A 27567-nucleotide genomic window follows, 5' to 3' on the forward strand; every position below is an offset into this window, starting at 1 on the left:
TTTGAGATTGCTAAATATGCCCTTGGCTTTTATTAACAACCACATGATAAAATACCGTCATATGACAGAGACCAAACTGTTGCCAGTACAATCACCAGCAGTTCTCATCTGCCTCCATTCATTCAGTAATAAAAAGACGTCTGCATACAGAACACCAGCATCGAGGGTATACAGTAACAGACCGGGAACGTGTCACTTTTGGCTTACTGCCGTTTCAAGAACATCCCAAGTGTGATTATCAGGACTGGAAAAAGACAAACGTCACCTTTGGGTTAGTCATAAACTACCAGTGACAAAAAAACAGAAATCCTCATCATCGTTTACCGTGAGATGTAACTTCCAAGAAGTAAAAACAACAGAAAGAACCGAACAAACTACTTAGACCTAATAACATGAAGATAGCCCTAGACCTCCTTGCTGTGTTTCTTTCCCCATTAGAAGTAAACAGTCGGCAAACAGGAAGACAAACTTGAGCTCCTTGCAGCTTCCCCACAGAGTGTGTTTCAGGCACCTCAGGGTCTATTAAAAGAACAAAAAAGTAAGGTATAGAACAAATAATAGGATACCGGTTTGAAAGAGGCATTTAAAAGATTTCAAGGCGGAAACAAAAAGGTGGAGGTCCCTTAAGGTAGCGATGACAACATCCATCTGTAAGGACACTTAAGACATGTGATGCAGCACAGGAGAGAAGATCACTATTTACAAGTTGTTTTTAAATTAAGACACTTTAGAACATCCAGCCACCTGGCATAGTAACATCCCACCATTATTTATAATAAAACATTAAAAGAGCATACCTCGATATGTTTAGCTTCAGCCCGTTTTAATTTGAAGGAAAACCTTTGGATTTGCATCTTAACGGACAGAAGTGAAACTAAACTAAGATGTCTGATTTCATGCAGATAACGGACAAATTGACTGTCATAAATATATATTGTTTAATTTGAACAAAACACTAACATATCAAGTGCTCCACAGACATCTGGCTAAAACTATGAATGCCAAAAATAAGCATCATATTAAATAACGTTACGGCTCCATGTCCAGCCACACATCCCACAATGACAATCGGACTAAAAACAAGGCTTCAATATTTAAAAATCCTGAGTAAAACAACATTGTCAGTCACACAGTCGCTGCATGACCTAAAACCCCGGTAACCGCGGTCGTGTCGTCGGTGAGCTTTTTTTTTCCATCTGAATTTTAACAAAGAGTCTGTGCAAAGAGGAGGAACTGAGGATTCAGCAGCGCTTCATTTAACTTTCTTCAAGAAAGAGGTCGCTCTAAACTCCAACCGGGCTGCAGTTTGTTTCTGCGCCGTTTCCGATGTTGACCATTTAAGCTGCGAAAAATGAGGATGAACTAAGCACTCCTCGAACTTTCCCAAATATTTAAAACCCCTTCTGGATACAGTGCTGCTCCGTCTCACGCTCGGCTCCGTCAGATGTTCTCGGCCTCTGTCTTGGGAACCTCCCTGATGCTGTCCTGGGGTCCGCGGCGGGCCGTCGGGCGCCGCCGGATGCTCTGCCCGGACGAGATGAGGTCGGCGTAGCCGCGGGAGTGAGAGAAGGCGTAGGCGGAGCGGCGGGAACGCCGGCCTCGCTCGAAGGGCGGTGGCTTCTTCCTCTCCTCCTCTTCCATCTCCATCTCGTACCTCTTCCTGCTCCTCTGGATCTGGGGGGGGATGATGAGAAATGAGCAGGTAACATTAAGGAAACACTGCCGTGTTGGGAGAAGTGACATTTTGTGACTAATTCCCTTTAAAGACAGACCCAGCAGCATGTCGGTGGTACCTTATCTCCTACAGAGGGCCAGATGCTTTTATAGAGGAACTGGATGCAGATGACGGGCAGCAGGCTGATGCCCACAGTCAGGATGATGGTTAACCACAGGTAGGGCTGACGCAGAGCGTTCGACGCTGCACCTGCAAACAACAAATATACGCACCATGAGAACCGCAAAGACGGCGAGGTTTGATGTGGCACTTTACCGGCTGCGGAGGTGTTTCACTAAAACTCTCCAGGTTGAGCCATCAGCACAAAGACTAAGCGGACACCAACAAAAGCTTCAAGAAGGCAAGTCTGAGTTTGTTAATATAATAAGGAAAGACTATTTTGATGTTCTAACATAACCCTGTTTTCCCCGATGTGTAGTTTACATACTTGTACAAGCAAGAAATAGGTTGGAGGTTTGCTCTATATTTGGTAAAAAACAAGTTTACAAGAGAAAATGATTTGAGGAAGTTGAGCAACGCAACCAGTGGTCCTGATATTCCAATTATGAAAGCTTGACGGGCTTGCCGTGCATAGTTAGTTTCTTAGCTACGATACTATTTGCCAATTGTGGCGGAAAATCCTGGGTTCCTGAGATTTTTCAAAAAATAAATACAACTTTGTTTTCGGGGTGGAGACTATAAAGCCGGGCGAGCTAACCGCATCGCACTGTGGTGGATGCTCGGCGACTGACCGGTGAAGGTGAACAGTGCGGGGAAGATGACGTGGATCCCAGCACTGTGGCTGTCAAACATGATGCCAAAGTAGATGGCTATGCTGCCCAGCACCGCGAAGCAGTTGACGAAGGTCCAGTAGGAGGTATCCAGAGAGATCTGACGAACAAGAGGGGAAGGAGATGACGAAGGTCAGCAGGTCATTCACGTCAAATAAATCCACCTTAAGTAGCTTTAAAGGTTGGACAAACCCAATATTCCACAATGACAGCATCATATGTATTAGTTTCTGATTCAGTGCTTCAAATAATTTATTTATAATTTGTTACTTCACGCTAATACCATTTACGAACAAGGAAAAATCAAATCTTACTGAATCTGAGCATACATTTTAGCTGATCCAAATGTTAGCATGCTCTCATCTGGGCTGCCAGAACCGCTCACACGCCCTCAAACTGAACGCGGCTCACCTGCATGTTGACGATAAAAACGAGCGACGAGGCGGTGACGACGGCCAAGGACTGGTAGTCGGAGGGGGCCTCTCCGTCCTGCCCCATGGTCCGCAGGAAGGCCCCGTAGGGGATGAAGAAGATGATGAGCGAGATGAAGATGCCGTGGAACAAGCTGATGAAGAAGTTCCTGTAGTTGAACAACGCCCCCTGCTGGCCGGGCAGGTAGAGTTTGGGGAATTTTAGGCTCATTTTGTCGTTAACGTCCTGCAGCGAGAGGAGGAGGGGGGTTAACAAAGTTCAGTTTTTAATTCTAACATTGACCTAAGTCTTCTCTTCCACATTTACTTTCACATCGACCTGTAAAATGTCAAGCTGTAATAATTACTTGGCCGTGAATTTACAGAGTAAAAAAACTGCAATGTTGATACTTTTAACGAAGATTTACCCAAAAAAACTAAAATTTTATGTAATTTGTAAAACCAGCAGTGTACCCGCAGCCAATGACCTTTTTCTGTACTGTACTTTGTGTCCACAACTAAGGCTGTTTATTACCTGGTCAAGAAGTCCAACTAGCAGAACAGGTAAGCTGCTGTAAGCCAGATTGTAGAGAGTGATGAACCAGTTTTCATAGGTGACCTGCAGACAGGGGAACAACAGTCAGTGTGTTTGGTCCCTTGCCCCATATTGATCACCTCTGCACATTACGCAAGTTTGGATAGGAGGGTCCAGCCATAGACTGTATATAAGAAGTGGACGTAGTCTCCATGATGTCACCCATTGGTTTGTAGACAACAAATTTGAAGCCTCAATTTTTGGCCGTCGCCATCTTGCATTTTTTTGCAACCAGAAGGACCACGACAAAGCCCAAAACATCCTCTGCTTTAAGGTCCGTTTGACTCTAAATGGACCTTCACTTACTAAATGAACATCATGCTGTATTGAAGAAGACTTGAAACTAGAGATTGAGACCATAAACTCATGTTTACAATATTTACTGAGGTAATAAATCAAGAGAGAAGTAGAGTCATTTTCTCATAGACTTCTATACAATCAGACTTTTTGACCAGAGGAGTTTAGCCACTTCCACATTGGCTTCACTTTTCAGAAGCAGAGGTTGCTGCCTGGTCCGAGGTGTGGTCTGTCTCACAGCCAAGTCAGACATGACTTTACTCTGATTACCTAAACTGACACAGAGACCATCTCAAAAGGCCTAGAGGCCAAAATGTCAAGGTATACCGGAGAAATAGAATCTAATGGTCAATTCATTCAAATGAATGATTGTGAAGGAAAATCTAAATGTCTGGGACTAAAGGAGATCACACTGCCTGATCGGGACCAATGCTGCTCACCTGTGCCGAGTATCCGTTGAAGAAGGAGTACCAGAAGTGGACCAGTGTGAAGGCGAAGTTCTTGAAGAAGAAGTAACGCAGGAACTTGCACATTCGGATGTAGGACCAGCGTCCGTGCACCAGCAGCAGGCGTTGCAGGTAGCGGAACTGAGCGAAGGCGTAGTCGCTGGACATGACGGCCTGCATCCCCTCCTGACCGCTGATGCCAACACCGATGTCTGCAGCTGGAGGGGGGAGGGGGATTACAGTAGAGTCACTGGAATGCTTAGCACGCAGAAGACGGTTTGTCCTTTAACGCAAATTTGTTTGTGTCCTTACTCTTGATCATGTTGACGTCGTTGGCTCCGTCTCCGATGGACAGCGTCACGGCCTTCTTGTACTTCTTCACCAAACCTACCACGTTTCCCTTCTGCTTCGGTGTGACGCGGCAGCAGATGACCGCCTCGCACTCACAGGCCATGTCCACAAAGTCGATCTGCAGAGACAGTCCACCGTGTTTGTTGTCAAGTCAACCAGTCATGTGGCGGCACAAACTTTGAAACATTAACGCATCTGCACCTGTCTCATCTCCTTCTCCTTCTCGTCCATCGGCTGTCCGTCCCCAGGGTTGGTGGGAGGCGCTCGCTTTCCGAGACGCCGCAGGCGGAGACGGCGACGTTTCTTCTTCTTTTCGTACAGAATCTCGTTCTAAAAAAAACAAACTGAATCGATCAGCACAATCCACCACGTTAGCTGACGGGGAAAATGTCCCTGAGCTGCACATCTAAATTCTAAACTGGTCATCATTTAACAACGGTGTTCATCTTAAAATGGAACTCACCAGCCATCCTCCGGTTATGACGAGAGCGTTTTTGCCCGGCGCGGGGAAGAACGGCTCCGCGGGTTTCTTTTTGCCTCGGCGTATAGTTTGAGGCTGGTTTCTCCGGTTGGCCTGACGAATGCTCAGCTTCTCACTGCAAACACAGGAACAGCAGACAAACTCTTACACGACTCAAAGGGAAAGACTTGCATCCCTGATGTAGAGGTGAGACACTCAACAAACATGGAGGGATCGGTTCTATTTCAATCTAATTCGGTGTATTTGTATAGCCCGTTATCACGTTATTACAATCTGTACAGCATACGACATCTTCTGTCATTGGACCAGGAAAAAACTCCACAGAAACCAGAGGAGGGATCCCTCTCTCAGGATGGACAGAAGTACAATAGATGCCAAGTGTACAGAATGAACAGCATAATCATGACATATATGATACATATAGTAAGAGTAGTAATAGCAGTTAGCATTGATAATAGATTTTAAATCAGCTCACTTGATGTCTTCTCCGTAGTGGATCTGCATGTCGTCTGTCAAAAGGGAACAAGCAAATCCGATGTTCTCTGCAGTTTCTGGAGAGAAGGACATTCAAAGTAAGAGGAGCAAACACGAACTGTTTTGTCTTTTAATTAAAGCGGATGCCGCAGCATGTTCTGATCAGATGATCGAATGCTTTGATCTGTAGCTGTTCCAGTGCTCACTGTCTACGTACCAAATCAAGGAGGAAGCAGCTTAACGGCAACATTATTGAATTTTAGAAGGTTGATGTTCATCCAGTTTTATGTCATATTATAAAGAGAGGCAGGTTCATTCCTACTTCCAAAAGTGTACTTCAACCAATTAATAGTGTTTTTCCCCATTGAGACAGTGGCTCTTATTGCCTCATGACCGTGAGTACAGGCCAACTAACGGACTCTGATGGTACCTTTCTTATCTCCAGTCAGGACCCAGATCTTGATGTCCGCCTTGGCCAGTGTAGCGATGGTCTCTGGTACTCCGTCCTGCAACTTGTCCTCGATGGCTGTCGCCCCAATCAGCTGAACAGAGGCACACGGCCGGTTACTTTTTACAGGTTTTCAATCAGATAGTGAACACCAGAGAGCCAAAGGAGCAGTGTGTAGGATTTAGTGCCATCCGTCGGTGAGGTTGCAACAAACTGAACACTACCTCCGCTCACCATTAGGTAAAAACATGAAAGGACCCGCTCCTCATGTAGATATGACGGGCATTCTATGCTGATGAAAACACAACCAGTCTTAGTTTCAGGTGATTCGACACTAATGAAAACAAAATGGATCCTCAGGATGCTACACACTCTACCTTTAAGAGAGACATGGAGAGAAAAACAACAAGGAGCTGCCGAGTCCTTCAAGGTCTACAGAAAAGATGCTCTTGTTGTTTTCCACTCACCAACAGGTTGCACTCGATCTGCTCGTACACGCGGTCGAGGGCGGTGTCTCTGTCGGACATGGACACCTGGGCCTCCTTGTGTTTCCGGGACCAGGCTTCGTACTCCCCTGTGCTGATGTCTTTGTAGGACAAGCACAGCGTCCGCAACGTCGCGTTGGCAAAGACCTGAAGCACAAAAAAGCAGACCGTGTTTTCCTTCAAAATAAAAACAGCTGCGTACACGCATGCTGTGGCTTCTCTACACATGTCTGCTGTTCAAAGACGGGCTGTGTTAAATAACGCAGCGCAAATGAGAGGAAAGTTCGGCCAACTCACGTCCAGATCAGTCTGGGTGGTTTCTTTGTGTCTGGAGTTTGGGGAAAGCCGCTCGTAGATGACTGTGTCGGCTCCTTTACAGTAGAGACGGATGCGACCGTCAGGAAACTTCACTGAGAGAGCGAGAGAGAGAGAGCGAGAGAGCGAGAGAGCGAGAGAGCGAGAGGAAACAGAGTATTTAACCGTGGCTACGAATTATTGAGTCAAGTCCCAAAATCAGGACCAGTCCTAAACTTTGTGTGTCATGTTCCTAACAGGTCTATTTGTCCTTAAAGAGGACCCGTAGATACTAAGGGCTCAGTCTAAGCCAACAGTAACACAATTATTCTTAGCTTCAGGTGATTATACAGTAATGACAACATTGTTATGAATATCATATTCCATTTTCTGCCAATAGACGCTACATACTGGACCTTTAAATCTTATATCAGCAGATTTGTGACTGTAGTTCACGCCTGTGGAGGCGAAGTGCAAGTTTATATTTGTTGATGAAGTTGTCCATCTAAAGTCGAGCATCGCTAAATCTGCAAGACTGTAGCTAGCATAACAGGAGCTGCTCCAACGCTAACCTTCCAGACGGACTAACGCCGTATCATTGTATGCCAGCCTCAAACACAAACTTCTACTTGAAAGTCAAAATGGCACTCATGTCACTACTTATTCTTTCTGTTATTATAACTACTGTACCAAAACAGAATCAGAAATGCATTTGTATGCACAATAGTGTGTGTGTGTGTGTGTGTGTGTGTGTGTGTACTCGTACAGATGATGGACATGCGCTTGCGGTCAGAGTTGAAGTCGAGCAGCGCCAGCATTTCGTAGGTGCTCTCGTGCTCCATCTCCCGGATGGTGATGGTGTCCTGCGTGCGAGACAGGAAAACGTAGCCGAAGTTCCTGGCGGCCGTCACCAGGGCGCCCTCGTCGGGAGACGCCGCCTGGTACACCAGTTCGCCTGAGGGGAAGATGTGAACCCATACATGAGCAGGTCCTGTTCGATGAAACGCCTGCAGTTTTCTCTTTTGTGGTAATGCACCCGTCTGTGCATTCGATTCATTGACAATACCTAAAATACTGCTTAATGCGGCGTCAGAGGGACACCTTGGATGTTTTAAAGTGCCATTTATCCATAGACTGGGTGTAACACGCCCCCAGTTTGGAGTACGAGCACAGGGGTACTGCTGTGGACCTGGGCAGCAGCAAAACCAATTAATTATCTTACCGGCAGACGTCCTTTCCAACGGGAACCGAAGCCGTTATAACCATCTATGCTCTATTCAAAGCAACCAGACTCCATTTACAGAAACGATGATTTTACGGCTTCAGTCCCCCGTTGGAAAGGGCTGCGTGAAGGGAAAGTAAAGAGGTGAAAATGTTGAAAACCGTACACTTAAACGGTTATGGCTTTTCTCAGGTGTCTTAAATAAGTCTACAGCAGTACATGGCTTTGCTCCCGTGCCGTTACTCCTGCCTCCATCTACTGGAGGTAGACCACTATGGAGAAGCACCTCATACAACCACACTTGGAAACGTACTCTTCAGGGTGCATTAGGGTTGACACACAGGTTTACTCATTAGCTCCACTCCCCTTGCCCCAAACTAAGAATCACCTTCTTTGTGCTCCACCATGACGGTGTGGCAGAGCGAGAGCAGCTTGAAGAACTCATTAGCATCTTTATCCTTCCCGGATCGGATACGGGCAACCAGAGCATGATCCATGAACTGGAACTTTCTGTCAGCCTGCTGGTTCCAGCTCCAGTCGACCGGCTAACGAGGGGGAAAAGCAGAAATAGTCAGTTTTTAATCAGTCAGTTACGCAAGTAGTTAACTGATCAAAAACGATATCATTTTGTTGTGAATAATAGTTTTTCCTCTTTAGCTTAGCAGTCAAAAACATCTTCATGAGAAGAGGTACTTTTATATTTGTTGTGCATCATTTTAATATACATAGTGATCATCGGTGTCATACGCTTTATGATTTATTTTTTGTCCATTTTATTATTTTTTTAAACAATTTTAACAATTCCTGCTTGAATAACATTCACAAATAATAAATAGAAAATATGTACTCCACACGTCTTGTACGTCTTATATTGATCACCAAAAAGGCATACCAGTGGTTTTATAATCAAGACTTGTGAAATACAAACTGTAATTCATCCATTTCAGTATTGTGCAGTTACATATTATCATTATTTTCAATCAATATCTGAAAATCTATTTAAAATCTAAAGTATGGATCACTTTTCATACGTTGAGAATGAAATTGAATTTGTCTGCGTCATTTCTTTCTCCTACAAAGACACACGTGATAAACCTTAAACACGTTTTTGTCACATCTTACATGTGAATCATGATATTTTGGAAGTAAACTCCTCTTCTATAGCAACACTATTTAATAAAACATTACCCTTCCTCGGTCCAGCACAACTCCCTCGGCTGTAGTCGGGTCACCTGTGGACAGGAGAGCAAAAACTTGGACTGAGTCATGGCTGTAAGATCACACACACACACACACACACACACACACACGCGCACACACACACACACACGCGTGCAGAGGCAAAGAAGAAGTGCCACATAAAGAATATTCTCTTGTCATGGGTTTTATTTCATCTCATGAAGTTCGTACATGATATTTTTCATACTGGGGCGCCAATCTAGGAAGCTTTCACAAGCCAATGTTGAGACCGTATCGTCTAACTGTGGTGAAGTTTGTTTGGGCGAACCCTCGTGCGGTCCCATTGCAGTGAAATAGTAATGCAGAAATGGAGGGGATTTGGCATCAATAAAACAGTTGTCATTCTAATAAAAGGCAGCAGGTGTCGCTCCCTCCTTTCGCTTTTCTCTTTACCTCTTAATGGGTTTATTTCCATTTCTAACTGGAGAGGGTGAGCTCCCTGAGAAAGGCCATAGTTAGAGTTCCAGTAACTGGGAGTGAGGCGCTAATGCTGCCAGGGTCACTAAATATCAAACATTAACATGTATTTTTGTGTTTGAGTGAAATAAAGCGGATCGGTACCGTAGCTGCGTCCAGCGATGGTGCACTTCTTGAACTGCATGATGTTCTGTGTGAGAGTTCCCGTCTTGTCGGAGAAGATGTACTCGATCTGACCGAGCTGCTCGTTCAGGGTGGTGGTTCGAGCCTGTACGGGGTGGGGGGGGAAACCATTGATTTCATGAAAAGTGAGAAAATCATCAGGGTACAGATATCACCACCAAAAACGCTAGTAAGTGAACCTTGAGTCAGTAAAAAAGGAAAAAGACAGTTGTTTTCAGCTGTAAAAAGTCACACCGTTGGAAAATACACCTGATTGTTAAAACACATTTGAATTTGGAAAAACAATAATCCATCCTCTATGCACAGGATGTGCTGTGTGTTACATTTAGAGTAAAGTCGAGAAGCTAAAAATACCTCTAAAAGCAGGCGTACTGTACCTTAGCCGGTGTGTCTTTCTCTGCGTAGTACATCTGCAGGTCCCAGTTGATGAACTTGCTCTGGCCCAGACGAATCACCTCCACACTGAGCACAACGCAAACAGGAGATGGATTTTAATTTAGACAATTATTTCTTGGAGGTGGAGCTGCTCTCTGACAACGATGTGTCAGAACTCCACAGGTCTTCTTGCTGAAGCAGAGTGGAAAAGTGACAAGGTAGAGAAGAGGAAAGCAATGCTATGACGCCTCCCTGCTGCCAACATGGTTATCTTGGATAACTAGTTCGCAAGTCTGCTGACCGTTGCCGCAGCCATGCAGTGCAGTTGGTCGTGTTGGCTTACTGACAAAACCTAACCAGGAACCAACTAATGCTGTTCTGTGTTTGTTAAAGTTGCATTGAGGGGAGGGACAAAGCTCAGGTTTCCTGAGAGTCGTAACAATCTCATTTCACTCATGTCTTTTTACAGCCACAGTATAGTAATTCTGTGGTATAAGTCATCTTTTCCATGGAGCGTAGACACTTTACACTGTCTATGACAAGGCCAGTAGTAGGAGGGCTTCTCTGAAATCAGCTTTTAGTAACAGAGGAGTTTACTCTGATTCTCAGCAGAAAGATACTCGGCAGAAAGACCTCCCTTTTACACAAACCTTCAAACTACAGGAAGGGGAACGTAACATCCATACTCAGATCCAGTATCCTTGACACTACTTGTCCACCTAAATACGTGGGTAAGGTTTTACTCACCTGACGTATAGCGAAATGGGCACCATGGTGTTAAGGACAATGATGTATCCCCAGAAGCTGAGGAAGCCTCTGTAGGCGGCGCTCTGGTCTTTGCCGTCGTACAGATACCAGGCCTTTAAGCCGATCTCCTCGTACCAGAAGGAGTGCCCGATGGCCAGACCTGCCGCCACCAGGATCAGCAGCACGAAGATCTAAAGCGAGGGAACAGAAATGCGGTTACACAATGGGTGACTATCACAAAGCCCCAGAAATGATAAACCACACAAGGAACATGCAGCCGAAGACAACGGTATATTAGGGCCATTGTCGGTAAATAATTGTCGGAATAATATGAATTTATGTGATCAAAGTTGTAAATTTACAAGAAAAAAAAATGTAATATTGTCCAAGACTATAAAGTCATAAATGTATGTGAAAAAAAGTTGGATCAACCTCATCACACAACAGATGCAACCGTTAAACACTGCTGCAACGTGAGCCGCTGAGCTGAATTTTGTTGTGTCTAAAGTTGTAGTGTATTGTTAAGGATGACCTCTGAGCGAGGCCAAGTTCCTGAAAGATACATATACGCGTTTTCTGTTGTCCTTTTTGGGTCATTTCATGAATGCCGACATCGGTATGTATTGTACTTTATCTTCATGTTGGGCCTGTTGGGCGTATTATTTTGCCAATGGGTTATCAGATAAGTCCTGAAGATTGCTGTTTACGATGTCCGAAGTGAAGGTCCTGAAAGATTCATACAGACGTTTTATTTCATGTTCTTTCTGTCTTCATTTATGAACATAAATGAATACTAATAATTAACATTTTTGCACTCGGCGGCTCACGTCCCGTAGTCTTTAAAAGGTGGCATCTACGGTGTGTTGAGGTTGATCGAACCTTGCAAAGTGGAGTGATATAGTTCCTTGACAAGAACCCGCTCAGTTTTTGTCTCGCAAATTTAAAACTCAGATCCACCGTTGTAGCTGACAAGGAAGATAGATAAAAAAGAAATGAATTGTGATGCTGATGAATTCCGCCTCCTACTTGTCTTACCGTGTAAACCATGTAGTTCATCAGCTCGTCAATTTTGGTCCTCTTGAACCTCGTCTTCCCGCTGTTCCTCATGATTTTGGTGTCAGCTCCTATGACATCACATATCAAAAGGTGAACAATAGCCGTCGCAATCAGTCAGTTTTTGATCATCAATAATTTTCTGGATTATTTACTATCAAGGTTAAATTTATTTGGTAATAATGAATTAATGGTGATTTGTGCTGCAAGTGACAATTATTTGAATTTTCTCAATCTATAAATTGTTCGGACCGTAAATGTCAAAATAAAGAAAAATGCAAAAGACGTCTTCAAATGTCTTCTTTTGTGGTGCCAACAACCCAAATGATGTTTAAGATGATGTCGCTTATCCACATCTTCAGTGTACACTTGACAGCGTTAAAATGCTCTTTTCACAAATTTCGGATTTCTGCAGCGATGTCATCTCGCGTAGAGGGGTTCTCACCTGCAAAGATGACCAGGCCGTGACACTCTTCTGTGTTTCGGATCGTACAGCCTCGGAGCAGCATGTTGTCGAGGTCCAGAGGGTAGCGCTCCTGTTCCCACAGCATCGTCCCCACGAACTTGTCCAGGCGGTTGTTCGGCTCCTCGCACTCGATCAGAGCTTCGGGAGAGACGAAAGGATAAACAATAAATTATTTCATATTTTTTAAATTATTTATACTTTAAAAGTCTGAGTGACTAAAAGTGAATCATGTTTATGCAAATAAACTTTGCTTGTAGTGGTGAAGCGTGGTGAAGCGTGCCTACCATTAAACTCAGCCAGCTGACGCACCTCCTGCAGCCTCTCATCCGTCACTCTGAGTCCCAGCCTAAACTTCAGGTTGGTCTCCCTGAAGGGGAAAAAAAAACAAAAAACATACGCAAAACAGACTGAAAACCAAGCCCTGAGGAAAGCACAATCACAGGTAAATGTTTAATTTCACTTGTTAGGAAGTAACGTGATCAGTCAAGATAAATAAAGCTCACTTATGGAAAAATAAATGTAATTCTCTGATGCAAGCTGCGTGCCACATAGCTAGTTAATAGTTCAGGCCTCTCCGTTTGATTTCAAAGGCGTTTCTCACTTAATCGCAGAACATACGGTCACACTGGTCACAAGGCCGAGCTTGGCAGAGTTTGTTTAGCTTTTGACACATTTGCTCTCCTCTTATCGGTGCGTAATGTGTTGACTGAACTCTTGAAGAAACTACGGCTCAAACAAAAACTTGTCGGAACAAAGAACGCTGAGCAGCAGTATCTCTCAACAGAATGTATTCCATTATTACGTTTGAATAGCTCATTCAATATTACAGTTCAAAACTAAGTGTCCTTAACACTAAATTACGATAACAATTATGCGATTCTGGTAAAACAAAGAAAGGTCAGAGAGTCTTACCCGTCGAGCTCAGCTGTTTCTACATAGGTGAGGCTGTTTGGGTTGGAGCTGGATAACAGCAGGATGTCAGCCTGAAGAGGATACAAAAGATATACACGTTTAAAAAAAAACAAAAGATACAAATCAAGCATTCGGAAGGGTTTAACACTCAAATCTGACTACACAGCTGCTTTCTGCTGCATTTCTGCCCTGTTTCAAAAAGGCCAGTGTGTAGGATTTAGAGGGATCTATTAAGCAGAAATGGAATATAATATATTTAAATACATTACCCTCGCTTTAATATGTGCTTACTGACTGACCGTGAACCTGAACAGATCTACAGCAGTTAGCCACGTTATCGCTACCGAACTAGGATACAGGACAACTATGGTGACCGATGTAACCAGGTAGTATAACTGTTGACAGATTGAACATAAAATGTTTTAAAAATAACTACACGTCTATGAAATTTTGATAAAAAGATCATTTCCTCAAAGTTGGCAACGATTAACAAAGAGACTGTTCTGATGGTTTCGAGGTGCCACTGTGGGTCAGCTGGAAATTGCAGGAAGTCACACGAGCGCATTTGATCCGTTTACCTGCTTCAGTCAGTCAAGTTACTGTTACACATTTCAGAAAGAAAATGATGAATCATCATACCGGAATGAAGTCGTTTTTCTTCAGACGAACCACATCTCCAACCTGGAGGTTTCTCCACTTCGACTCTTGGAACCTGAAGCAGAGACCGATCAGAGTTTTTATATATTTGCATGTTCTCTTTTTTTAGAGGACAAGAAGGTTTGGAGAGCTTCCACTTACTGGCCCACATTGTACAAGATCAAACCTCAAATACGCCACAAAACACGATTTGATATGAGTCAGATGTCAACGTAGATGTATTTCAAAATGCTAAATCAATGCTCAAAATACTTCTTTTAACATTCGGATTCTAAAACACGTGGTCAACAGAGAACTTGAGCAACTGGCATTTCTCAAAATGGCGTCAGTATTTAGAGATAGAGGATATCTTGTTTTATAACTCAAAGCGAATAGAAAACGTTTGTTGTTCTGACCCGCCGTCCAGCAGCACGTCACACTTCCTGTTGTTGATCTCCTTGTCCATCCTGTGCCGCGCCTGGAAGAATTTTAATGAAAAAGATGTCGGGACAAAACGGATAACTTCCTACTGATGTAATCACATGGCAATGTACTGGAGCATGAACAGCAATCAATTGATTTCTAGATCTTTGTCTGAAATTGATTTTTTTTCACTCCTTTGCATCAAAAATTAACAAACTTGTGTAAATATTAAATCATATTTGTTTAATCTGATAAGTTTAATTTTGTATTCCAGTATTTGCTTCAAAAGGGTACATGTTTGTGCATCAGCTAAATTAAAACTGACTGGTATAAAATGTTCTTAAAGTTATTGCCAGCAATGCCAGCGTCTCTCAAAGTTCTATGGATGATTTCTGGAAACTCATGCAGCTACAGCCTGCGCTTGAAGAGGTTTGATTAAAACGAATCACAATACAATGATAAAACCTGACATGGATTTAGCAGTGTGTGTGTCTTTCCAAAAGAGAAGTATTACCAGATCGTCCACCAGGTCTTTGATGGCAGTGACTCCCAGCACCACCACCAGAGGAATCAGTGTGGTGTACCAGGGCAGAGTAGTAATGTCCGGAATAATCTAACCAAAAAAAACAAAAAAAAACAGCTGATGGTACGTATTGGTCCTTTTTTTTATTGCAGCACTATAAATCAGAGGACAGGAGGTTAATCTCTTTTCAGATGTACCTGTAAGATGAGCAGAGCCAGGAAATAGAGGTTGGCGACTCTCTTAAACTGCTCGTACAGGTTCAGAGGGAGGAAGGTGAGGACGTTGTACTTGTACGTCTTGATGGCGTTTTTCTGCAGAGAAGAAACACAATGATATGATGGGTGCAGAGTCAGTTAGTATTTTTTATCCTGTGCTGATAAACTGCAGAAAACAGACATCTTAAAAAGGGGCACTACGCCAATTGTACACATAAAGAGCAGTTTATTAGTCATCAGGAATACCACTCAACCTGTGAAACCAGTTGCATGATCAGTGAGATACTCTGAGAAAATAACCCTGATGACGTCATAGTGATGTCATCCAGCATTTTTTTAATTTCTTTTTAAGTTTAACTCAGACCGTCTATAAGAAGTGGACGCAGTCGAGGTGACGTCACCCATTGATTTGCGGATTTGAAGCCTTGAGTTTGGCATTTTGGCAGTCACCATCTTGGCCACCACGATTATTATTTTTTTGCAACCAGGGAGCGTGAGTGACCATAACTTACTAAATGGCCATCATGCTGTATTGAAGAAGACTTGAAACTAGAGATTGCGACCATAAACTCATGTTTACTGAGGTAATAAATCAAGAGAGAAGTAGTCATTTTCTCATAGACTTCCATACAATCAGACTTCTTCATGCAACAAGGGGAGACGCCCCCTGCTGACCGTTAGAGATAATGCAAGTTTAAGGCACTTCCTTATTAGAGGTTGCTGCCTGGTTTCACATCAGTACATACTGCAGCTGCCTTTACAAAGTACGTACTCTTGCCTGCAGTATGCATTTAATTGGGAAACCCAACTGCACCTTGAACCATTTGTCCTGAATCGTCAGTTCTCATGGTGTCTGTAGTACTGAGGCAGTGCTGTGTTGCAGCAGAGGAGAACCATCTGAACTTGTACGTTAGAGCCTGGTTTCCACTCACCGGTGAGTCCGTCCCTCCCACGGTGTCCCCCACCAAGACACTGAAGCCCTACCAGCTCCAGATCTGTTCTCAGAGTTTTATTTCACAGAACAACATCAACCGTTCTGACCCCAAAAGTGTTGGATGGGCTTGAGTTCAGGACTCTGCGCAGGACAATCAACTTCTTCCACACTAAACTGGGGAAACTTGTTTTATTTTCAAACAAAGTGTTGCGACAAAGTTGGAAGAACACTACAGTCTAAAAATATCATCGGATGCTTCATAAATAACAATGGCACTAGCCTAAACGGTCCCAGACCAAAAGTATGTGGACAGGTGACATGGTCAGAGTATTGCTTTGCTGAAATGTCTCCTCTACAACAGAAGCACCAGCAAGTGTTTGGGTTGACTGTGCAGGCCGTGGCCCAGTTAGTAGGGACGTCTGTAATAAGACAAGAGCTGCATTTCATTATAGACAACCATCGGCACTCTGACAACTCCACCAGCTTTCTGGTAGATCTCGGACTCTAGAATGCACAACGGGTTACTGTTCTTAGAAACATGTTGTGGCTTCAGTCCCACAGAGTCTCGCTGTGTCTATTAGTGAGATACAGGTCGGCTCAGCTGGATGATCAGCTTTCAGCCTCCACAAAGACCGGCGACACAAAAACTCTCAAATGACTCAGCAAAAACAGAGGTGACATCAGGAGGAAGCACACATATCAAATTAACACACGCAACTTCCTTGTTGCCGTTGTTCATCAAATTCAACCTGCGATTCTTGTTTTACACACTCTGTTCTTTGGTAATTATGTCAAATATTGCAGCAGACCTGGCTAAAATCCCTCAGACGTGTGTAGTATGAAGTCTGTTAATGCGCATTCAATGCATCAATGCGTGATGCACCATAAGTGATGAGTGATCTCATCACTTATGGTGCATACATTTCATTTCAAAAGGGTTTAATAGTTAAAAAGACATCACTTTCTCTTGCTAAGAGACCAGAAATTACAAAAGTATCACATTGACAACCTGCCAGCTGTAACGTGCATATGATTTAAAGTTTAACCATGTTACTTTTGACTGAAGAAATAGCAGTCTCAGTTTTGAGTCTTAAGCATTTTTTTCAGCTTTTGCTTTTTAAACATTTTCCAAAATGATCCTTCAGGTTGATTCTGACATGCAACAGCTGCGGATCACACAGTCTCACAGAAACGTAGTCTTTACTTACTGACTCTTGCAGGTTTGAATCTCTATCAGTGTGACTTGTAGATGCATTGCTCTCATCCAGCCTTCAACACCGTTGCACAACCCACAATGACAAAGTAACGTAGACAAAACACTACCAGGAAATGTTGACTCATCAATCAACTCTCTACTGCAAGTGTAATTCTCTGCAGGTTGATTGTGATAGAAATGGTGTAACGGACTATTGTCGATCTGTGATCCGTGCAGTAGTTTTAAATTGACAAGAGTTACATTATGTCAGTTACATTACGATGCGTTCAGGCTCTGTTCAGTGAAAATGAGTATTGGGCGAAGGTAAGTGATAACGTTATGATGTGTTCACATGTAATCTTGTAAAATGTAGTGTTGGTGACAAACTTGAATAAATCTAGTTGTTTGAAGGAGATGTTTTCACAACATCATAATAGATATTAGAGACGAATTATGACCTGGTAACACTAGCTATAAGCAGCTTATAATACATCATTAAAACTACTAATATACAATCTTTTACTTCCTTGTTTTTATGAAGGAAAAAAAATCACTGTAACAAAGTAAAAGGATAACATTTCTGATAGTTTACTGACTTCAGAGCGGTTGAAATGATTTTTGGGACGGTGGCAAAAAAAAATAGAAAATTGTCCGGAGCCTTGTAGACCAGCTGCTATAATGAACCACAAAAGGAGTCTGCATCTGCCATTATGGATCATCAATGATCAGCAATTAACGGTGGCAAAAAATACATCTGGGATTTCTACAAGTTATATTTGCTCCCTGTGAACCGATCCGTCATACGATCCAAACCACGTGTTTTATGATCTGTTGCACCACTAAAATGAACTGAAACCAATGACAGCCTTGAAGGAAGAAAATCTATCTCATGACTGATGAATGATTTGAAATATAGACGGCATGATGGACAGCCCATTTAAAAACATGCCAAACACAAAATGTTGCAATATATGTTGGCGTACCTTGCATAACTGCATGAACCCTTATGGCACAATACAATTCTGTACATTGTTGGTCATCACCTCACTCTGATGACTTGCACTGAATGGGGTTGGCCAGAGTTGCATAGTCCGGACAGTAGCTGCTGGTATCCGCCTCAAGCAGACTTCATATGATGATCAGTCATGGTGGAACGGTGTATGGACTTAATGTTCTCCATGTATGAAAAGGCTGACTCACATAAATGAGTAGAGCCGAATAATGCAGTCAGGAAGGTATCGCATTTCCTCACGTTTTGCAGTAGCTCGCGCGGTTGACCGCGCATACATGGTGACCCGTGTGTTAGAAAATCAAGTGGCAAATGCCATGAGGACATCTCTTTTTTTTTTTTTGAATGGCATGCGATCTACCCGCACTACCGCCGATGCCCAATACGATCGACGTATTGGGCATCCCTGCTTTATATGCTCAGGATTAGTTTCTACCAGGACCAACAAGGATGAGGATTAAAGGCGCCTTCGGACCATTAAAGTCCCATGAACAGCGGTTTTATGTCGGGTATGACAGAACTTACAGAGTATCTGCTCTTCTTGATGCATAGGAAGACTTTTTTCTGAAACTCTGGCAGCTGGTGATAAGGTCGGTCGTTGGCTTTCACCTTCCACCCCATCTCTGAAACAGAAAACAATATGGTTTCCTTCACTAAAATGTAAACTACAGAATAAACATTTTTGTACGACGCACTAAATGAAACTGGTCTATCTTCTGATGAGTGTGAAGTTCACTCAAAGATTAAATCAAAAGAAAGTCATAAGTGTGTCTTAAGAGTCTCACCGCTGGGTTTAGCTTCCACAGGGGGCAGCGGGGCTCCTGGCGGCTCTTCTTCTGGTTCCTCTTCAGAGCTTGCCTCCAGTTCGTCATCCGTCTCGTCGTCGCTGTACGGCATGACCTCATCGTCAGGCCCCTGAGAGTCCACACGATGCCGACTCATCTTGGCACCTCAGGTATCTGAGAAAGACGAAAAGTTGCAGTTCATGAATGAATGTAACATGACGTCATTCACATTTTTACAGCGATCAGAACACAAATGGGTAACAGGTTTTTATACTTTCAGAAACCAACAATGGACTGGACACGCCCCTTCAGAAACTGACAGTGTGACCATTCATCAAAAAACAAAAGCATGTACAGTTGGAATTATTGAATACTGTACAAACATACTGAAGAATCGTCAGGCCTCAGACACTCAAAGTGAGGTGGAGAGAAGCAAAGAAACGCTGAGCCAGCTGACATTTGCAGCAACAGTGACTCTCCCTACATTGACAAACCAAACATGTTCAAAAACAACAAATGACTGAAAATGTATCCAGAAAGATCAGACCGCCAAGAAAGAGCACAGACGGAACAGGAGTGCAGATCCAGTGAATCAGGAAACAAGGACGATAAGCTAATCAGCTGTTAGAGATGAAGTCAGAGGTAATCTGCATGTCTTAACGTTATGACTTTATGATCTATCAGCTGGATCAGTTTCACTCATCTATTGTGTACAGCCATCGATGCTCATGAAACAAAGAACTAAAGAGCTGCAGTTCGGGTTTACCTCCTGATGTCATGTCACGCGTTGTGTGATGACTTTGCGGTGCGCGTTTGTGTGTTCAAGTGTCACAATGAACACGCACACATCTGCGACTGAGGAATGTGACCGCACCTTCTTGATGGTTCAATTTTTCCGTCAATGGAGACCAACGTACCAGCCCGAATCAAACTGTGTTTAGAGTCGACACTTCAAAAAGGTCTGGACCACACCGTCCCGCCGCCGGAAAAATACTCACGAGATGAGCGACTGTCCCCAACAAAGGCACCATTTCCTCCTGTTTGAATAACATTTGATAAAAACTACAATACCCAGTTGTCTCAGTGTATTACTGAGCCTTTAAAGAGCAAATCCGCTGCATCACTGGAAAACATCCGCCTGACGGCTCCAGGTTAGCAGGTGCAGAGTTTGGGTTGGTGTTCATCAGCTTAATGTTTAATGAGGCGGAGGAGTCCATTAGCACAGCTGATAAGGCTCATTAGTCCAGTTTCCAAGAACAAACGCACCTAAAAAGCACTCCACAGGGACACGCAGGGACTACGGCAGGACTCAAACTTGTGAAATGGAAGTGAGAGAGGTGGGCCGATTATAGTCCAGACCAAATGTCTTTCCCCCAATTCTAGATATGTCCATTTTCTGTTCCATCACTGCGTAGTTTTTAGTTTACTTAGTTGGTAGGAATTTGCATTTTATTTTGAAAGTGTATTGCCTAGATACAAGAGGGCAGAAGTTTCCAGTCTACTAACTTGAACATTTAGCTCAAAGCACCACTATGCCTGAGTACAGCCTCACAGAGCTGCTAGCACAGAGCTGCTTTTATCACTAACAAATACATGCAATTTAATGTTTTAGATACTACAGGGTAGAGCAGTAGTATGGTGTTTTTTTGCATATTCTGTGACTAAATGAAGCTCTGGCAGGTCACACAAGTCTGCACAAAACTAAGTGAGGACGTGGAGGAAAACAGAATTTTAAAATCTAGGCAGAGGAGTGAACGAATGAGAGGAGGGAGTAAGATGACAGCGAATCCCTCAGCAGGTATTTCAAATAAGAATTACAGCGTCTTCAGTTCTTTATCCTTTAGTTTTGGCGACAGCAGTTGAGACGGAGTACAAGTGGATTTACAGGGCAGATTCTCGATTGAACAATGAAGCACATAAAAGAGGAATCATTGCCCTGCCAGAGGAAGACCTCCAAGATGAGCACCGGTCGTCTTGAAACCAGTCTTAGACACGTTTCAGCAGTTTGAGTCCAGATGGACTAAAGGAAACCTCGACATCAGGCGTCTTCATCCGATGATAAGACTGGCATCTTTGAGACATCCAGTCAAACGACGTGCCACACCAAAGGCATACACAACCTCCACTTAAGCCTGCGTCAGTCTTTTAGAAACACGTCATCGCTGGAGGCACGCAGGCTGCTAAAAATAAAGGTTTCCTTGATTGTGAAAGAAAAGAAAACCTACTTCATACTTGCACTGACATGGTTTGGAGGCATGTCACAATACAAGGTCTAAATGAAGCCCTGTGTCCTCTCCAGATATTATACGTTGTGTATTAAATCACTGAGGTGTAAGGATACTGTCAAGTCATAAACCTGATTGGCTCAACATGTCGGCAGCACGGTTTTCTAGAGAGAAGACCACTTCTAAAGTAGTCTGAGTGGCTGTGTGGAGTTTGGATCCTGTACCGCCCCCCATACCCCCCTAAACTGGAGGGGGGGGGGGGGGGGGGGGGTGACAGAATAAGTCTGAGAGCCACTACAAACTACATAAAAAAAAGCTGCAGTCTCAATAGAGGACTTTTCAGGATAATTAACTGTTTAAGAAGTAAATGATTACTTTTGAGGTCACGTTCTGAAGTGAATGAAGACATTTCTGTGACAGCTACACAGCCTGAAAACAGCCTCATCTAAACAAAGAGAACCGGGGGTAGCAGGGGCAGCAGCAGCAGCAGCAGGGTTGTGAGGATCGCTCGACTCGGAAAACAGGTTTCCGGTGAATTGGTTTCGTGCCAAACATCACTATGGCAACAACAAAGAGCAGAGAGGGAGGGATTCACGGGGAGTGGGACAGGAGCGCATACCTGAGCGACGACCTGAAACCTGACACAAGGGAGGAGGTGCAGCTCTCGCTCAGAGGTGAGGAGGACGCTTCAAGCAAAATAAAGGAAAAGGGACTTTGTTTCTACACTGGTGACCCATACCCTGAAGACACGGTTTAGTTTTCTATTGTCCTCTCTCATGGACTCAGTGTCCAGCTCCAACACTCTGACAGTCCTTTAAAGAAAAAGATCAACTCTTCAAATATTATTTTACATTTATGATCACAGTTTTTGCATTTTATCTTCCAAGAGCAAACCTACTGGCTAATACAACTTGCACATACATACAGGGTTCATATCCGTTTTAACAAATACATTTTCACTACCCTTTCCATGCCTTTGAAGCAAAATGTCATGACCATACTTTCTCTTAAATGTCTGTCTATACATGAAACATCTGAATAACAGTCTGGGTCTGACATTGTCCCGCGAAACATTCAGCGACATCAACGATCTGTCCGAACATAAAACTATGGTTTAACTAATATCAATTTTTCTCAGTCGATCTGAACTCAAACACATCTGTTACACAGGTATTTGTGAATCAAATAGCTGGGACTTTTCCAAAGCTTTCTGGGTTCATTCATATTTTCCGACAACTTCTCTAGGTCTAGAAATTGTTATTTTTCAAAATTCCATGACATGGAATTCATCTTTTCTCAAGTTACATTTTTCTGTTCAAACGCAAAATTCATTGACAGCAAGTGAATTTAAAAAAGCAGGTTGTTATTTAAGGGAACAATCAGTCAGTGTCTTGGGTATGTAGTGCGAAGCCTACAAAGTAATGGCGGACTCCACCAGTAACAAACAACTACCATACAAAGAGGTTGTTGCATTCCTTTAAGATTTACCTGGTACTTGCGTGATATACGGTTTGTGTCGTTGTTTCAGTACATGGTCTTCAGTTCGACAACAGAAAGGTGACCAGACACAAGCAGACACCTCACCAAAAATCACGGTGTCCCAGAGGCACTTTCTCCAGGACACGGTAGAACATTCTGGAGAAAGAAAAAAGAATCCTCTGGAATTCCCTTCCCCCCCCACCCCCCCCGAATTAAAACAACTCTTGTCGGAAAACAGACAAAGGGGTTTTTATACCAATCAGGGCACATTTGTCTTCTATCAATTGTTATTGGCAGATAAAGTTGATATAGTACATTTTCTAATTTATTTTTAGCCTGCATCGACAGATTCGTGTAGAACCTGTTGATCCAGGACACCAAACCTGATCCACCAAAACTAATCAGTCGGTGGCTGTGGAGTTTCGAACAAAATTTCATTGAAATGAATGACATTTTTTTGCTATCTCCTGCTAACAAACAAACAGTAAGCAAAACCTCCTTTGCAGCTGGTAAGAGTGGAAGATATTTCACTTATTCGTTACGCATCGGGATGAGCTCCCGCTGAGATGGGGAAAGTAAGCGTGTGTGTGTGACTGAGCGTGTCAGGTTAATGCGGAGTCGGGTTTCTGGGGCACCTGGGAGTGTGTGTGTGTGTCTGTTGTGAACTAAACAGGTGGGAAACAAAGAATAAAGAATGCCTGTTCTCTGCTGGAATACCACTTGATGCAGTGACTCAGCACATAGAGCAGCACACAATTTGCTTTAAAGTGTAAAAGCATCAGTGAGAGGATGTGCTCACTTACAAAAAAGAAGAAGAAAAAAAAGCAAGCGGCAGCTTCCTGATACATTTCAATGACACCACTGCGTTTGCACAGTCAGACATGATGTGAAGCTTTCATCCCAAACATGAAACTTGACTAAGACCGTAGTAAATAGTTGTCCTCTGATCGCCTGGTGATAAAACAACATGACACAAATATGTTGCAGCTAGAGCATCTAGTCCTGTTCTGTTTTTCCTACACTGTATCCTAAAATGTAAACTTGATCTTGACTGCTAAATGAGGCCCTGTGCCCTCTCCAGATATTAGACGTTGTCCTGATCTGTTACCTCATTGTGTTTAGAACACTTCAGCAGGCAACAGAACAAGCATTGGGACTACGGCTGCAGTAAAAGGCATGCAAAGGCACAAGTACCAGCTCTTTACATCAGTAAAAACAACTATTCAGAAGCGGGAATATAAAAGAAAAAACATCAAACATCCTACTGTTTACATCGCGGCCGTAGAGAAAACTTTAATTAGGAAAACAAAAGAATCATAGCTACGTCGCTGTTGTTGAAGCTGCACAACACACTGTTCCAAAGGGGACCTGAAATATTTACAACTAATTTCTTGGATCTGCAAACAACTCACCAGATGAATGGACGCAAGGACTCGTTTCGTCACTTTGGCTCAGTTTTATAGGCTAAAGTTGACTGGCAATTATTGTCATTATCAATCAATCTACGAGTCAAGTCGCCATTGAGCGTATTCTGCATTTCACTCACAGCTGAGAGTCCTGACAACCATGAACAGTCCATGAACAGCCGCCGAGCAAGGCACAAACACTGCCAGAGTTAGGGGTTCAACTCCTCTCTGGGTGATGTCAGTCTAAACTTTAGACTCTAAAGCCGCGGTCGTCGACAGACGTCACGATAAATTACACTCAAGAGGGAATTCATGCAGGGCTCCCCCAACACCAACAAATAACACTTACACTTAGGGTTGGGTACCGAAACTCGGTGCCAATACGTCACCGGTTCCTATACATCCGGTATCTACCGGACCGAAACGTAACGCAGATTTTGGTGCTTCCTTTCGGTGCCTGAGCCGATTGAAATACTTTTTTTACACTACTCTGATGACTCCGTCCTGGCAGCAGGACTCGTAGTATTCACTCATAGTATTATTACAACGGGCTACTTAGCGCTGTCGCTCATTAGCACAACAACACAGGCACGCGAAAGCTTCGTCTTCTTTGAGACCAACTGGCGGTTGGCAAACGACGAATTGGCGCATTACCACCACCAACTGGTAAAATAAAATAAGGCATGAGACGTGTCGTATTTTGCCAGAGAAGGAAAATATGCTCATATTTCTGCAAAATAATTGCTGAAGTTTGAAGCTGTAGTGTGTGTACAGAGTCTGTTTTGTATTTATTTATATTTATAGTACACTTTAAAACAGTTAATATATTGTTCATTTTGAAGAAAAAAAAAAGTATCGGTTCAGGCACGGTTTAGGCACCGGTATCGGAAAAAACCCAAACGATACCCTACTTACACGAACATTACTTTTGTAGTCAAATTGTATTTGACTCCTAATTTGCCTACATGTGGCTAGGGTCTCATGCATGTGGCCATGTGCAATCGCATATAGTTACGGGGACGCATTTGTGGGACGTGTTTAGATAAGTTTGTACGCAGATTTATGAATTTGTGCCATGTTGCCTATTTATTCACATAGGACTCTGAACTTTAATTTAAAAACAAATGTAACACCAGACTGGTGAAACAGAGACCTTTTAACATGTAATAAAAGACAAAAAAACCCAAAAATAATCTGGTTGCAACAAACACGTCACCGTCAAACAGCTTCAGCCCCCAAACGTATCCAAACACACAGAAGAGGCCGTGACATCTACACCTCAGCTCAACCCTTCGAATCCAAGTTGACTCTCAAGGCGCAATTCAAATTCTCAGTCGCTGGTCTCAAGGTCCAAACTATTTCCATGAGGCGGCAAACATTTCCATGAGCAAAACGGACAGAGACTCTGCTGCTTGTTTAAGGAAAAGACACCCGGAGCCGTCACTGTGTTCAGAGGCAACAACACCAGCTATTGCACCGTGTGGGTGTGTTTCACAAGCTGCCCGGCTTCTGTTTGTACATCACATGTTAATGTTGTGACAAAGTAAAGTTACACTCCACCCAGAATCTCTCTCTCTCTTTACTGAGAAAGATTTCCCTGAGACCGGAGGCAGCTGTAAACAAAACAAGTTAAAGTTGGAACAGAAAACTGCATCTGTGGTCAACGTTGATTCATGTCAGTAGAAATAGACACTGATCGGTGACGTTTCACAGCAGGACCAGAAAGAAAAAGTTCTGAGGGTTTCTCCCCTTTTCTTTCTCCCCATCTTAAATATTCTCCTCCACGTCCCTTTCGAGACTCATCCGTCCGTCCATCCAATAGCTTCCCCGTCACTTACTAAGGGATGGCACTCAAAGCAAGGTGATTGACCCTTTCAAACCAATGCAAAAGTACAAAACACAGATGCAGGATTTCCTTAGTCATCATGGTAAGACTTGACTCTGTGACCGGAAAACAACTGAGCTGGGAGAGGCAGCCCTTGAACTATGGGGCTGGGTGTCCTCATTGTCAATACTTGGGCTGAAGACACCTACACTTGAATACCGATACCAAAATGACAAATATCATGCTAAAATGCAGTCTATCAGTTGAAGTTTGCTGAAAGTGATGAAGGGTTAGCCCGGTGTGTTTTTATGTGGAGTGAGCACTGCGCCAAACAAAAAACGTAGCCTTTTAAACGCCACGTTGCTCATCAGCAACCGGTCATGTGGTAACTTAGGAGGCCGTTTGGCCATGTGTGCTGTGATTAATTTGGCATGCAGTTGACACACCTGTCATAAGTTTGCTGTCATTAAAACCTCAAATCCTGGCATTAGCGCCTGGTGTTCTTAACCAATGATTTGGGAGTAAAAACGGGAAACAGCTTTTAAAAAAAAGACAGATTTTCCCCATTTATGCTCATGTGAATAATGCAAATTTCCAAAAGTAACTCAAGTATTTGAAAAAGTAACTGATGCATATTCAAAACCAAAAACTGTTTAAAATTGTTCAATTTGTGATTGTTAATGTGGCATTTTGTTTCCTTGTTGGTAAGAATATATATTATAGTCATATTAATAGGGAAATAAGTTTGGTTGTATTGTTCAGTAACTTCAAAAATGATTATTAAAACCCAATGAGGTGTTAAGCTACATCACAACTTTCATCAATACAATCCTTCATGTATATTCTGTTGACAGTTTAGTAGGTAAACTAGCGAAAACTAAGGCAGTCTCATAACTTCTAAGGGAGCCGTCCTGATACAACGTGAAGGCTATCATGTTGAAAGGTTCCACTCAATGATCACGTTGGAGGTGTGTGGCCTACTGCTGTTCAATTGCATTGACTGAGAGTCTACATTCCTTAATCAACAGGGATGGACAAATAAACTATTGGAAAACAGTTTGCTACTTTACACGTTTTTTAAACTAGAGACACTAAAATGAACAACTAAAACACAAGTTACAAGCAAACGTTTCAAGCTAACATTTTCACCCCAAAACAAACTAAAACCAGCGACGCTTCCTCAGAGAGGGAAGGTGAGTCGAGCAGCAGCCGCCCAGGTGAAGCAGTCACCTGCGCTCTGTGCATTTTAAACGCCATTAAAAAAAACTCAACGTGAAACACGCATGGACATTCACACATTAAACTGGACTTACCGCGTGTCCTCCGGCAGATTTCTATTTCAAAAATAAGAGGTGAACGCTGCTCTCCGTCGGTGTCCTGGTTTAGTCACCGCACCATGTTTTCCTCGTCTTCCTGCTTGTAGAGAGCTGACAGGCGGCGGCGGCTCCCCGCCCTTCTTGTTCTTCTTGTTCTGCCCCCTCCCACTCCCACTCCACACCTGCTTTGCTCCCG

General features: G+C 43.2%; 1 protein-coding gene across 1 annotated transcript; it reads right to left on the minus strand.

The window, feature by feature from the left end:
• atp8b1 (ATPase phospholipid transporting 8B1) lies at window positions 1-27475 on the minus strand. The gene is made up of 30 exons (XM_079289968.1): window positions 27369-27475; window positions 19121-19294; window positions 18861-18958; window positions 15180-15293; window positions 14974-15072; window positions 14453-14514; window positions 14040-14112; window positions 13401-13471; window positions 12773-12855; window positions 12468-12626; window positions 12005-12093; window positions 10970-11160; window positions 10225-10309; window positions 9809-9932; window positions 9197-9240; window positions 8397-8553; window positions 7553-7741; window positions 6790-6902; window positions 6475-6639; window positions 5990-6101; window positions 5561-5636; window positions 5068-5200; window positions 4806-4934; window positions 4566-4722; window positions 4248-4471; window positions 3451-3534; window positions 2917-3162; window positions 2467-2605; window positions 1794-1924; window positions 1-1674 (listed from the first exon to the last, which is right to left on the minus strand). Exons 2-30 carry the CDS (start codon window positions 19275-19277, stop codon window positions 1441-1443), a joined length of 3738 nt encoding a protein of 1245 aa, XP_079146094.1. The 5' UTR covers window positions 19278-19294; window positions 27369-27475; the 3' UTR covers window positions 1-1440.
• Window positions 27476-27567: the final 92 nt, after the last annotated feature.

Source organism: Melanostigma gelatinosum, assembly GCF_949748355.1.
Source record: "Melanostigma gelatinosum genome assembly, chromosome: 18".
NCBI lineage: Eukaryota > Metazoa > Chordata > Actinopteri > Perciformes > Zoarcidae > Melanostigma > Melanostigma gelatinosum.

Excerpts from the sequence above, each read along its gene's own strand:
- atp8b1 (XM_079289968.1), bottom strand. The coding sequence starts at position 19,277 with ATGAGTCGGCATCGTGTGGACTCTCAGGGGCCTGACGATGAGGTCATG. Across the intron at positions 15,073-15,179 it reads TGGCTCTGCTCATCTTACAG|ATTATTCCGGACATTACTAC; the intron begins GTACATCTGAAA and ends TTTTTTGGTTAG. Across the intron at positions 5,637-5,989 it reads CCTGACTGGAGATAAGAAAG|AAACTGCAGAGAACATCGGA; the intron begins GTACCATCAGAG and ends CCTTCTCTCCAG.